Source organism: Tachypleus tridentatus, chromosome 9 (genome assembly GCF_004210375.1).
Source record: "Tachypleus tridentatus isolate NWPU-2018 chromosome 9, ASM421037v1, whole genome shotgun sequence".
Lineage (NCBI taxonomy): Eukaryota > Metazoa > Arthropoda > Merostomata > Xiphosura > Limulidae > Tachypleus > Tachypleus tridentatus.
This window is the reverse complement of record NC_134833.1, coordinates 103985724-104000879: the sequence shown is the minus strand read 5'-3', so window position 1 is coordinate 104000879 and position 15156 is coordinate 103985724. Positions and strand designations below refer to the sequence as shown.

The window sequence follows — 15156 nt, the reverse complement described above, 5'->3', positions numbered from 1 at the left end:
GATTGACTAGAATATATAAACACATTGCGTAAGTTACTATCGAAAAGTAGCATAACCAAGACTGCGAAACCGTCAAATATAGACTAGTGCTGCCAAACATTTAGTGAGTGAATCAACAAATGAGCAAAAACAGTAATATCGAAACATAAACTGAATACAAATCACAACAAATGGTAAACAAATACACACACCCACACTATAAACATAACTAAGGAACGACTGCAACTTAGAAGACAATACAAAAATACAGGAGATTCACACTTCAAAACTCAAATCAGCTCACTGAGAAATGAAATAAAATTTCTAAACAAGAAAGATGTGACATTTTCTGTTCACAATTAAATGAACAAAGTGATTTCTAGCTATTCTGCACGTATCTAAAACAACACGCGAACAGCCACATTAAACACAAGATGTACTCCACGCTTATATAAGATAGTGAAACATCACACGGTTAATACACATTAAGCTGAGGCTGTAGAAAAATCCCCTCAAAATACGTTCAGAACATACGACGACCACGCCATGAACAATGATTATTCTAATAAAGTCAATAAACACTTTACACAAAATAAACTGCTATATAAACACCAACATACACGTTAATCTAAATAAACAGAAGGACCAAGATTCAAAAACATACTTTGTCACACAAACCTCCAGGTATGGTAGTATGCAAAAACTTATTAAAAGGAAATTATAACCAACATAAAACTCAATACTCGTAACAGTATATAGAGTTCCAAGAAGTACAAGTTCAAATATTCTACACAAATACGCTAATCTACAACCACTATACGCTAATCTACAACCACTATACGATAATCTACAACCACTATACGCTAATCTACAACCACTATACGCTAAGCTACAACCACTATACGCTAATCTACAACCACTATACGCTAATCTACAACCACTATACGATAAGCTCCTGTATAGTTTAAATAACTATTTTGAGAAAATTCTAAAAAAATAACGAACTATTGTCTTCTCTACCTCGCTATATTATACATGAAGAACCTATGCTATAGTCCCTCTATGTAATTGATTTCTACTTTAAATGTATCAATAGATCATCTACTTCTAGACTTTAAATTTACGTATCATTTGATTAGTTTATTATGAAAGTATATAAAAAAGGTATTCATGTATAATGGAGTCATAATAGACTACTTAAATGAATGTATTGTAATGTAGGGACCTGTTTGACATGTGTGAAACTATACGCATCAAAGTAAGAGAAGTGTACTTCATACAAAATACTATATGTGGTACATGAATAGACATGGTCTTGAGAGAGATTGATGTATTCATAAGACTATAAATGATACACTACTCTTCCATGTAATAATCTAGCATTTAGCAGACACAAAAGTGTAAATATCATTGTATGAAAGATCTTGGGACAGCACAATAGGTAGAAAAGGTAGTTTAGCCATTTCTAGACATTAGAGAGAGCCAGAATAATGAAAGAATAATAGGATGTAGAAATGGGCTTAATGTGGGAATATGATAGTTTTAATGATAGGTCTAACCATTATTATTGTAATGCTAGAAGCATAAAAAATAAAATTAATGACTTTAGAATACCGGTTGAAACAAAGGATTTTTGTACATTGAGGATTACTGAAATCTGGTTAAGTGTAGACAATTCTGATAACAGGAATTTCTCTGAAATACAGGTTATAGGTTGTTAATAGGAATAAGTACTAAAACAAGTGGATAGAGTGGCTTCATGTGTAAAATATGAGCTACATTCTGTTCAAGTTAACGATGCCGAGGCTAATAACAATATGACTGAATGAATCTATTTGGATTTATGTTAGTAGTTATATGGGGATAAAGCTTTTTAGTGCTGACCACCTGATGAAAGTTATGTGAATTTATACTAAGAGAAAAATAATAGATTTTACCACCTGATGAAAGTTATGTGAATTTATACTAAGAGAAAAATAATTCACATTACTTTCATCAGGTTGTCAGCACTAAAAAGCTTTATCCCTTTACAACCACTAACATAAATCCAAATAGATTCATTCAGTCATATTGTTATTAGCCTTGGCATCGTTAACTTGAACAGAATGTAGCTCATATGTGAATTTATACTATGGGAAAAATAATTCTACTGTTAATGAGATTTAGCGTTATGAATTTAAGACTGTTTGTTTGTTTTTGAATTTCACACAAAGCTACGCGAGGACTATCTGCGCTAACCGTACTAATTTAGCAGTTTAATACTAGAGAAGAGGCAGTTAAACATTACCGCCCACCTTGGGCTAATATTTTACCAACGAATAGGGGGATTGACTATCACATTGTAATGCCCTCATGGCTGAAATGGCAAGCATATTTGATGCGATGGAGATTCGAACCCGCGACCTTCGAAAATTAGGAGTCGAGCACCCTAACCACCTAGCCATGCCGGTCCTATTAATATTAGAAGCCATCATTGACTACAATGATTGGAAATTTGAGAATCATAAAAGGTGAAGAGTTGGACAAACGGAAAAATCATAAAATATATGAAAGGAGTTAGGCTAAAAAATAAAAATTAATATTAATGGTTTCATCAAATACATTTAAGGATTAGCAAAATATTAGGATTGGAGTAAAGTCTATGAGGGATGATACAGGAATATTAATACCTGATTATTTCACTTCAATTTGTAGTAATGAAGAGTTAGTCAATATTACTCACCCTGAACAGTTGTTTAAAGAAAACAAAATTGAACAAGATAATCACATTGATTCTAAACTTCTAAAAAAACACTGAGAAGTTTAAAGAATCATAAATTCCTGGGTTTTGAAGAAGGTTAATGATTGGATATGTGAACCATACACTACTTATTTTTCAGTCCCTGAAAAGTGGACAGCTGACAGAAGGTTTTAAGTTCGCTAACATTCTCCCGCTTTTCAAGAGAACTGATAAATGCATCCCTGTAATTATAGGTCTGTTTGACTTACATCAGTGATGAACAAAGTTTTAAAAGTCTGGAGAATGATTTTTTTGGGAATTCGTTTAAGAAAATGTATAATTGTGTAACATAGTAAGCATAATTGCATTATGGGAAAATGTTGCCACTCTAACCTTTTTGACATTCTTTGAAGAGGTTTACTGCTTATGTAAATGAAAGTACAGCTGTGGATTTGGTGCATCTGAATTTTCGTAAACCTTTGACAAAGTACCACAAAACAAAAATTGTTAAAATGTTATCTGTGAGTAGAAGGTATTGGCTGGCTCATTGTTTGGAAAACTGGCTAGATGGAAATAAGCAGAGGGTTACGAACAAAGCTCGGCCAACTTGGATTAATGTCACGAGTGGAGTGTCTCAGGACTCATTGTTATGACTTTTTCTCTTTTTGATGTACATAAAGTACACAGATAAAAAAATAGTGAATGTATTATTTAAATTTGATAATGGTATTAACGTTCTGGGTGTTGCTGTTTGTAAATATGCTGATGCTGCTTTAATGAAGGACTTGGATTGTTTGGTCAGTAGAAAGAATAAATAGCTGATGACTTTTAAACATAATAAGTGCAAGCTAATGTGTGTTGGAATCATAAATATAATTTTGATGGGAATAACCTTAACAAGGCTATGATAGAAATAAAATATTGGTGTTCTGCTTTGTCAGACCCTTAAGTCGTCTAAGCAATATACCATTACTTGTGGTACAAGAGTGGGATTTTTAGGTTGAAATACTGAATACAAGTCTGAAGAGATTATAATTGCATTGCATAGGTCATTAATTAGGTTACATTTGTGGTATTGTGTTACCTTCTTAGGCTCCTTACTCTAAAAATGACATTTAACTGTTGGAAAGGGTTCAGACGAGGGCTACTAGGATAATAAGATTGTCATACAAGGATACGTTAAGATGTCTGAACTTGTATTGTCTTGAAAAACGAAGAATTAGAGGAGATCTAATTGAAGTGTTTAATATTATTAAAGGAATTAACAGTGTTGATGCGTTATCCTTTTCGTATTTAATTATGAAGGTGGTAAGACTAGAAGTCATCTTCGAGTAAAATAGTTTTATATTCTATCAGGTTATTTAACTTCTAGAAGGAGCTTCCTCCAGATTTTGAAGATGCAGTTAATTTAAAAGAAAGCTACATTAATGTTTGAATGATAAAGTTTAGCTTTGAGTTACTTAGTGCTTAGTTTAAGTTAGTAAATAGAACGGCCTGGACGGAACAAAAGGTCCTTTGTTGTCCTTTAGTGTTATGCTAATGTATCTTCATTAGCTCAATGTTTTACTATTACCGTTTCGTTAGGAACTATCGATAATCTACAAGTTCGCAATTCCACTCGAAACTGAATTAGAACACTGTCTGCAGCGACCTATTGAGTCAATAAAGATACATTCCTAGGGTGCAGGTCGTTATTCTATTTACAATTACATAAATTATAAGTTGCTTTTAATTCACAAGAAAACTAATTTATCTATTTGTGAAACATTTGAAGCTTAGTTAATTAATCTCAATTCTTTATTCATTAAGATTACCGTTTTCTTACACCATCTATACTTCACTATTTCTTTGTGTATCAACGTTTTTGTTGATCTACGGTTGGTGTACATTTCTACGGAAACGTATCTTTTAAACTAAGTTTAGATGAACAAAGAAGCCATTATTTTCATCGTTAGGTTTTATAGTAACTGACCTAAATCCAGTTTCTTTTATATTTTCCGCTCGCTTCTTCACAGTAAGTTGTTTAACAAATTTCTCGTTTATCAGACTGTACACAGAAAACTTTAACATGGTTTATCTACCAAGTTGAAACTTTTTAAACTATGCTTATTTATTTTATACTTTTTTATAGCTTACTTTGTTGAGCACTATCGTCCACAGTAACACGTCGGAAAGGACTGGATTCAAAATTTTTCTTTAGATGGTTAATTTTCTTTTTATCAAAGAAGTGTTGGTAAAACTGTTTATATGAAGTCAAAAGTTCTGACTCGGTCAGTTTTGAAAGTTGGGGCTGTGCATCTTTGAAAAAATTCCCACGTAGATAGTCCTAAACGATAAAAAAAATGTCTTTTAAAAAATACCTCTTGAATACAACATATAATTTGAAGTTACTACAACATACCGAGTTTCTCAAACTGGTAAAACTCACACTAACATAAAGAGAAATTATGTTGAAATTAATAACACAGCATTAGTAAATTCGAAAATTATTTTAACCGGTAATGATTTAGCCCTCATTTATTGGCAATATATTATGAAGAATATGATGGAAGAATACTACAGTTGAAGAATGTAATGGGTTATTCATAAGAAAAACGTGTTTTTAATAATATATTTAAACTTATTCGTAGTTTCTTATTTTCTAAGGTGCATTCTTACCAGATTAAAGTGTTTATATTAGTTTTAGGCATTACTATACAGGCCACTACATCAAAACGTCATGCTATTATAAATGTTGATTATTATGTTTTACAAACGTGGATGATAGTCAAACTTGTCGTAGCCTAATGGTTAGGGTATCGGACTGTGAATTGAAGGATCCAGGGTTTGAAGCATGATGCTAGGTAACAAACTACGCGTTTTCAACTGTTTTAGTGTTATAAAAGTGACAGTCAATCCTGTTATTCGACTCAAAAAGCCAGGCTAAACATTTGTGACTGCGTATACTGCTGGTTGGGTCCCTTCCTTCTGGCGACAGCTATACCTTACCTAGGAGTCTCTGACCAGGCTGTATAACTAGAACACTCGGGGATGAGGTGTCGTTTGATGTATTTTGTGAAAAATGCTTATTGATAACAATAACCATAACCTAATCCAGGCATTATGTAATACTTCAATAAATATTGTTAGGCCAAGTAATTTAGCTAAACAACACAGACTTCAACCTAAACAGTAACTAACTAGATAGCTCAGACAATAAGTTTTCCGAGAAAGGCTTAACGGTAACAATGTTGACATTCCATTCTCTATTTCATAAAGTTAGCTGATGAAAGCATATTTCAATTCCTGTTAAAAAGTAAAAATCTATGCGATAATTTTGATGAATTAAAAATTCTTTATATCGATGATTTTGTTACAATTTAACTATTTCCATATTTTTATCTCGCAAACAAATCTGATAATATCCTCCACCTCAAGATTTGATGCCAGAAGAGGATATGACAGTTACGAAGGCATACAATTTCGTGAAATTTTGAAGATATTAAAGTGAATTTGGAATCCCCCTCCAAAAAAGGTCGTTAAATTATTATAATCATTGAAAGATATTGGAAGTGTTTGACAAGAAGAAAAGTAAAAAAGGTTGTAGAACTCAAATATTTAAAAGCATTGGAGGGGGACAGGTACCAATTTAAATGAACTATTTAAAAATAAATATGAAATGAACAACAATAAGCAGATAACTGTGAAAGTTCTGGTCACTATGGCTTAAGCTGTGTAAATTAATACATGATCTAAAAGTATGATAAGATTTATTTATTTTAAATGATAATGCACGTTTACTGTTAAAGTAAATACTAATAACTTTGAAATGGTAAACTATTTCACTATATTCTTACTCACGTTTATAAGAATAGTCAGTCAGTTTGGTTTTGCTAAGAATATCTGAAAATATTTTCAAATATAAATAATATTCCTTTTTTACTTTTCCATAGTTTTGAAATGACCCGATTTTTCAAGTAAAACTATTTCGCTTTTAGAGGTTTTATTATGACGAAGAATGGGCAATATTATGATTCATTTTGTTTCTTTCACCAATTTGACCATGATACTTTATTTATTCTTAGTTGCATCGAACTGCCTAAAATATTAAAAGATGTAGAGTTTGTCTGTTTTGTTGTTAAGCTCAAAACTACACAGTGGGTTGTATGTACTTTGCCCAACACGGGTGTAGAAACCAAATTTTAAAGTTATAATCCTCCCCACACTTGCTGCTGAGCCACCAGAGGTCCAGAAGAAGAGAAAAGCAAGTTATTCATCTTTTACACTTATGTATAGAAAGCTCGCATCTTCAATAGAGTTTACTTTTAAGTAAACCATGCAATAAATTTCAGCACAAAGTTGCTAATAAATAAAAAACTCTAAAAGCTCTTGATTTCACTCCTACAGATGTGCAACCCAACTACAATATTCTGTTGCCAATACGAAACGATAATTGTTCATGAAGCTAAGAAATATTTAATGAGACTGTCATGGTGTAGGACTATTAATAAACGAGAAGAACAAAACAAGTTATTCGTGATGACGAGAAAACCCACTTGTAGAGAAAAATATATATATAAAAACGGTTGGTTTGGGTTGAGAAAATTCTATGTAGAGGAGCGGACAACGTTTCGACCTTCTTCGGTCATCATCAGGTTCACAAAGAAAGAAAGAGGTAACTAACCGATAGCTGACCACATGTTTGAAGGGGTTGTGTAATTGAGTGTAGAAACTACACCCTGATTTTAGTGTTGTAATTCCGAAAACTTACTTCTATCCAACTAGGAGAACAATAACACTATTCGAATTGATATTTTTGGTAAAATTTCAAAAATGTTTGATATACAACTTTAGAATTTTAGGTCAAGATTCAAGATATGAAAAGAGTTCAGACAACGAGCTCTTTCAATGGCAGAAGTGTTTATTTTTCATTCCATTTTTGTATATGGTAAGAATTTTAGTTAAACTAAGATTAGTTAGAGAACTAATTGTTCTTAATTCTTGGTTCTTTTGAACAAAGTTGTAAATTTAAGGATGTGAAATAATAGAGATTGAATCACAGTTAAGTTGGATTGAAAAAAAAATTCCGCAGCATGAATTTATAATAAGGTACCTATGTCTGTCTCTTTAAATGTTCATAATAAGAGTGCCAACTATAATGGACTAAAGATAAAAGCTTGCTAAAGGATACACCACATTAACCTATATTTTCATAGTACATATAAACTATCATTTAATATATTAAATATCATTCAAATAACTAATTGTACTTGGAAGTATTTCGTTAAAATAGCTTAAAATTATACAAACCACATAAAATTTATAAATCAGGCAACAAATATGGATATCAGATGTGTGTATGTCAATAAAAACAAAAGGTGAAGCAACAAGGTTTCAAAGTTGGATATAATTAATGGTTATAGTGATATAATATATTATATATCTGGTTGCTTCTGTGAAGGTTAAGTAGGAAATTAATTGAGACATATATGATTGTTATTTAATTAAGTTAAACCAAATCAGAAAATGAAAGTCTTAAATACGAAGTGATAGATGTATTTCTAAACTAATAATATTAATACATTAAAGTATGTGATCCATAAGCAGAAGAGTTATAAATGTCCAAACATACATTCAAAGAATAAATAGTGAAACTTATATAAAGGATACAGACAAAACTGATATATATTGAACATACAATCAAATAATGATTAGTGATCCGATATAATGGAAAGACTGATGTAATATGTTGAACACATAACCAGACAATGAACAGTGAATCCAATATAATTTTCTCTATTCGTACCTTATTCTAAAACAAATCGGAACGAGGATCCTAACGCATCGTCTCTAGGCCTATCGTAAACAAACATTTGCGACTGTAAACAAAGACCCAAGGTATTCTGGAAAGACAAATAATTTTGCTCCTGTATCAGTCATTCCAATGAGTAACATTTCTGAAACAAATTAGAAACATTGAAAAGTGTCTATGAAAAACCTAACTAAAAGCTGCAAGTTCCTCCGTGGGTCTTACGTATATAATATTGAAAGTGGTAGGTCATCTGTCACATTTCATGTCATAGACATTAAGCCTAAAACTATTTGTCCGGATAGTCTTACACTTGTTATTAAGTAGTTAATATTGTGTGTACATAATTTGTCGAATAGAAGTACGTAGTAATTTAAATATACAGTACTAGATGCTTTAAATATTATGTGCAGGGGCGTAGACCCTGGGGAGATGGGGGTATACGCCCCCTTCATTTTAGGTGGGAGGAATGGTGCATACAATCATCTCCCTTACAGTTTGGTCTGTGGAATTGTTTTATTATATCACAGGCCTACAAATTGTGTGTTTGTTCTTGTGATTCTCGTGTTCTTACCAATTGAATTACATGATTAGGCGTAGATGTAGGCTTTATCAGTAGCCGAAATGTACGTCTTTAATCTTATGTGTATATTGTGCGGTTTTCTCACGCCATTTGTTCTTATGCATGTCTAGCAGGTTTTAGTGTCGAACGCCTTACTCTCATAGCTGCCGAATCTGCTGACCATAGTGTACGTTTAGTGAACAGTTAACGAAAGGTTGGAACCGCTCGGATCCAGACGCGCCCTATATCACCCCCCTCCGCTCCCTTTAGTCTGAGCCGCGATTTTATAACAGGGCTCATTAGTCTTGTGTTTGTGGCCCTCATTAATCCATGAAATTTCAGATTATCATCGCTCTCTAATAAAACGCTGGTGTTTTATGGGAAAAGAACAATATATTCTCTTATCATATATAGTAAAAATATTGTATTTTCTTGTATAATTAGAACACAAAAGGAACGCTTTCAATGGCCTGAAGCCTCTACTCGAATTGTATTGCTAGTTTTTGTTTAGATGTTTTTATTTAATAGACGTGCTTATATAATTATATCACAACTGGTTTGCCTTTTGATGAGCTTTAACAGGAATATAATATATTTGTGATTGTTTAAGTATTTTTCGAGAAACTTGCAATTACTTGTCTCAGCGATGCCAAGGCGGTCAGTCGGCTCGGTAGTCACAGTGAGGTTCGCGCGTTCGACTTAAATACATTGTACAGTTCAGTCCTACTTCCATCCTGTTCTATCTTCGTTCGTTGTACGTTAGTTTTTCAATAAAGACTGTATTTTAGCCTATTGAGTCATCTGGGAAACAGATTCCAATTATGACAAGCAAGCGTCTGAAACTTTCCGATATTAGACAGTCAGTTACTATTACTACAAGTGACAATGTAGATGCAGATAATCCAACAATCTCAAGCAAAGGAATAGAAACTTGCCATATAGAGGAAATACCATGTTCATCAGAGGACGAGTCTGAAAATGCTTGTGCAACTGTTGCACATCATGAACCACCAGATAGTTGTGAAAAAAGTTTGTGTAGTAATGAAAAATCTGACACTCCTCAGATACAGTGTGGAAAGCCATATCATCCAGACGCACAACTAATACCACGTCAGAAAGCAAAATCTCAAAATATCAACTTCCAGGGCAAGTGGTTTGATGAAATCCCATGAATGGACTTCGACAATCAGACTCAAAAAGTCATATGCTTTCATTGTGCCAAGGCGGAAAATAGAGGCCTTTTTACAGGGAAATTGGAGAGGCCAGTGGAGTGTACCTTCATATCCACCAATGTTTGCAACTGGAAAAAGGCAAAACAGAAATTCAACGAACACCAATCCTCCTCCCAGCACAGATTCGCTATATCTCCTAAAGGTTCACTTGATGTAACTCCAGTGACTGTCCAGCTGCATGATGGAAAAAACAGGAAGAATGCAAAAAAAGTCCAACCAAAATATTCAGAACCTTACGTTTCTTACTGCGTCAATGTTTAGCATTACGTGGACATACTGATACGGAGGGGAACTTCCTGCAGTTAATGAAGCTCCTGGAAGAGGAAGATCCTGAGTTGACGGCCTACTTGTCTAAGAAAACCACATTCACATCACCCCAGGCTCAGGATGAAATAATAGAGATGTTCAGCCATCAAATACTGAGGAACATAACACACGAAGTGCAGCAAAGTAAAATATTTGCATTAATAGTTGATGGCGCTCAAGATATTACAGATGCCGAATCGGAAGCAATATGTGTACGATATGTAGATGAGAACCTTGACGTCCTTGACTGCGGAGCACACAAGGCTAATTTAATAATGCAACATGCAGTTGAAGCTTGTGAATGTGTTCGAGATTCTATTCAGTGGGTACATGAATTTTGTGTCTTGCTTCAGAGGTCAGGCAAATACAAGACAATCTTTGAAAATATTGTATCATCAGACAGCCACAATGGTCCAGTTAAATACAACCGCCCACTGTGTCCAACACGCTGGTTGTGTCGCCTATCTGCAACTACATGTGCTAATGATCACTACAGTGACATTGTTGATTCCTTGTCTGAATTAGCAAATGAAAAATCAGATGTAGCAGTGAAAGCACGAGATCTGCTGGACAGATTTGACAAAGGAAAGACAGTTTTAGGATCTATTAGCTGAACATCCATTACCTGCATTAAAGGAACTAAACCGTGCATTCTGAGCAAAATCAGCGACAGTATCTTGTATGATTGAAGCATCTGCAATGACAGTTAAGCAATTGCGGGTATTGCAAACAGAGGAAAATTACAACAAGATATTTGATGAAGGTGAGAAAAAGGTAACTTCCCTAGATCCTGTGCCAATTGAACTACCATGCATTCGCAGACACCCCAGAAGGATTACAGGTGATGGCTCAGCACACCATTCTGCAACAGCTAGAGATTACTACAAAAGCCAATTCTGTGAACGTTTGGACACAGTCATAGAACATTTGACCACTAGATTTAATGCAGACAACAATGACTTGAGGCAGTATCTGGCACTTGAGAACATGATCACATCTGGCAAGATTGACAACTCGGTTATAAAATTCTATCCAGAAATCTCTGCACAACGTCTCGAGTTTCAGTTGCCCATGCTCAAAGGAACAACAAAAGCAGTATCTCTGAAAGGTGTGAAGGATGCTTACTGTAAAATGCATGAAACAAGTCAGCAGATGTTTAGTGAAGTGTTTCTTTTCATGAAAATTTTGCTTGTATGTCCAGTATCCAGCTGCAAATGTTAACGCAGCTTTTCTGCATTAAGACAGTTGAAGACGTAGTTAAGGTCAATTATGTCTCAGTGCCGCCTCAACCATGTGGCAGTTTGTCACACTCACAAAGATGAGGTCGATAAGATAAATATAGAAGAACTTATGAAAGAATTCATAAACAGATCATCACAAAGGAGGTCTTCGTTTGGGAACATGTAGACAAGAGGACTAAATGAATTTTACTTCAATGAAAAGTATGAATAATTATGTGCTACATTGTATTCATGTGTAATTTTCAATAGTTCACAAATACATTATAATTATTTTTATCAAACAACATGAACAGTTTTTCAGTAGATATAAACTTATCAAGGATAATTACTAATTTTATTAATGTTTGAAAACGTAATTCATGCAATGAAAGTTATCAGTAACCTTGTCAAGTATAATGGCCATCTTTTATACTGTGCAGTGTGCAGGAATAAATTCATGTGGCAGTTAATTTGTGACACATTTGTCTTTATTCTATTAACATTTTGAAAACTGTTCACAACACCTCACTTATACAAACCTACATGGAAACCTTGAAGTATCGTTACAACAAGATTACTCTGTGACTGTATGTTTACAGTTTTCAGGTTCAAGTAACCAGAGATTAGCAATTTGCAAATTGAACAGTTTACATAAGTGGTTGCAAAAATCATCCCCTCCTCGGGTGTAAAAAATCTACGCCCCTGATTACGTGTACTTACTTAAGGCCTATGTATTGATAGGGGTTGGCGGCAAGCCCTAATATTTCTTAAGCCCTCAACAACAACGAAACGTTTCTTGATTATTATTATCAGGTTTAGACTTAAAGTTGTTTATAAAGGGTTTATCTATCACTTGGAACATTATTGTTACTTTGACAGTTTTGCAAACGTCTTCTATATTGAAAGTGAAAGCCTGTCACCTGAAATGAACTACAATGAAACAATCCTACGCTGGTAAAAATTAGAGCGAGTCTGACCCTTTCTATGCCTTAAACACCATTACCATTCAACCTATACTTTCTTATGTATATTTGAAATTTTATATAGCCTTATTATATGACAAGAACTAACCTGCATAGTTCTAGGCTCTGTTACTACTGTTAGACTAGACCAGTTTAGTTAGGCATTTTTTTCTTAAAACGGATGTCCTTCATCACGTCGAATTTTTACAAGCCAATGTTTCCATCTGTTGGGAGGCTGGTAAACGACAGAGAGGTGCTATTGTGTATCATTAATACATATCGGAGGACGAAAGTTGTAGAATGCCATTATTGCTTATTTACTTCATTCTTGATTTAGGATGACAGACGTGTAAATAATTATAATGGATATACTGGTGGGATATATTAACACATAAAAAACCAATGAATAATTAAACTGAACTGATGTAGTGCATAAAAAACATATTAATTAACAGACGAAAGCAACTACTTTCTACTCTTTTTCAATACGTCAACTGAAAATTTCAAGCTTCTTAAGCTATAAATATGTTATTTTTCCAGATTAAAGCAAGAGAAAAAATGTATAATATTCAAGCACGTAAAAATGTTACTTGTTTGAACTATCCTATCAGAATAAGGGATAGAGTGTATAAAAAAGTTTAACGTTTTAGAACAGCCGTTTAGTGACTTAAGCAGAACTACTTTTTAAAACTTATCCGGTTGTGAAGGGGTTAATGGGTGGGCGACCTGGAATGTAAATGGAAAAATGGGAAGTGGTGTAGGTTTTTTTTTGTTGTGCAATCAAACAGTTTTTGTTTCTTTTATGTATAATAACTGTTACAGACTGCAAGAACACTAATGTCTCGATAAAATTTCACTTAAATCTCTCATGCAACTTCTGTAAACTATAAGAAAGTCTGTATTTTAGAATAATATTAATGCATTTAATTACAAATGCATGCAAATCATGTGAGCGAAGAGTCTCAAACCGGTTTTGACAAATATCATGATGGTGAATGTATTTTACTTTGTTACTGAAAATTTGGTAACCTTTATCTAAATCCTCATATATTATTAAAAATAGTGAAAATAAAACAACAATGAATACAAGGACCAAACTTGTAAAAAAGAATGACATAATTAAATTGAATGGAAATATAACGCTTTCTGAATGAGTTATTGGTCTTGACAAATCTTAAAGGTCTTACAATAAAAATTTCATCGGTAAATGTAATATTTTCTACTGGAAGGCCATTTTATTGTAGTCGATTTTAATCAAAATGGAAGTTATTTCATAACAAGGTAAATTAACTACCATCTGGTTCTTTTAGGAAATACTTATTCAGGCAATCATTTGGAAGGTTTGTCATTTTACATAAATACTTGTTGGTTACCGGTAAACATGAATGTTAAGCAGATGCCACGAGTAGTTAGTCTATGTCGAAATCAGCAACAGATTTTCAACTTTTACACGACAATGAACACACACATTTGTCCCATCTTTATCTACAGCACCACCATATGAGTGTGGAATTTGTGACCTGAATGAAGAAATTGTATTCTTTTTAAAGTTCCTACAGTTTATTAATTTTAGATAAATAACTAAACGTTTCTCTTTCTTTGTTATGATTTATCTAAAAATAAACGAGGCAATATGAGAGTTTTTATCTCTAAACGTTAGAGTGGAAGTGTTAAAAACTGTTACTTAATTCCAAAATCTGAGGTCTGTAAGGAAATAGATTATGTTTCAGTACTATCAACATGTTCATTTGTGATTTACTACAATGTTTGTATGGTTGTAGATTACCATACACTTCTTTCGTTGTGCTACATTTCCATTTCTAAGCATTGAAACTTTACTGTTGGAAATATTTTAAGTAAAATAAATCTCACACAATTACTTCTTGAATGTGATAGGCTGAATTAAATTTTAAATCAATTATAAAATGGTTTCTTTATTTAGGTAAAATACTTCAACACAAAATTAATAGTCTGTATAAAAGTAAATTTTTCTCAGAACGAAGGGCAAAGAAAATCTTTCTAAAAACAAAAGTTATGATACACTTAAACGTCTGAAAGAAAAATGGTACGAGCGTATTCTTAGAAAGAAGTTGGTTCCAGTATACAGACTGAATTAAAAGCTAAATTATAAGTTTTCTGGAAGTAATATCGATTTTAAAATATTGAATTGGACCCATAGCTAACGAAAAGAATCCCCATTCTCTGATCACAATTGAATCGAGTCTCGAAGCTTTGCAGGGGCCTAACTTGGTTCTAACACAAAATATGCTTTGAAAAACTGGTTAAGTACATATCTGTTAAGTACAAAACTGTTGAAAACATAACCTATAATATAACTGACAAACATTTTTCGTCTGTTAGAAAAGATTGATCGGAAACATATGATAA

General features: G+C 33.2%; 1 protein-coding gene across 7 annotated transcripts in view; it reads right to left on the bottom strand.

The window, feature by feature from the left end:
• The window catches only part of LOC143225948 (uncharacterized), a 52219-nt gene that overhangs the window by 17556 nt on the left and 19507 nt on the right, over window positions 1-15156 (bottom strand). For 6 of the 7 annotated variants that reach the window (XM_076456211.1, XM_076456209.1, XM_076456208.1 and 3 more), the window contains one exon: window positions 4835-5024. In XM_076456211.1, coding sequence (XP_076312326.1) covers window positions 4835-5024 — 190 coding nt within the window. Of the gene's footprint in view, window positions 1-4834; window positions 5025-12877; window positions 13180-15156 lie in introns of those variants that run through there. The other variant, XM_076456212.1, reaches the window with a different exon arrangement.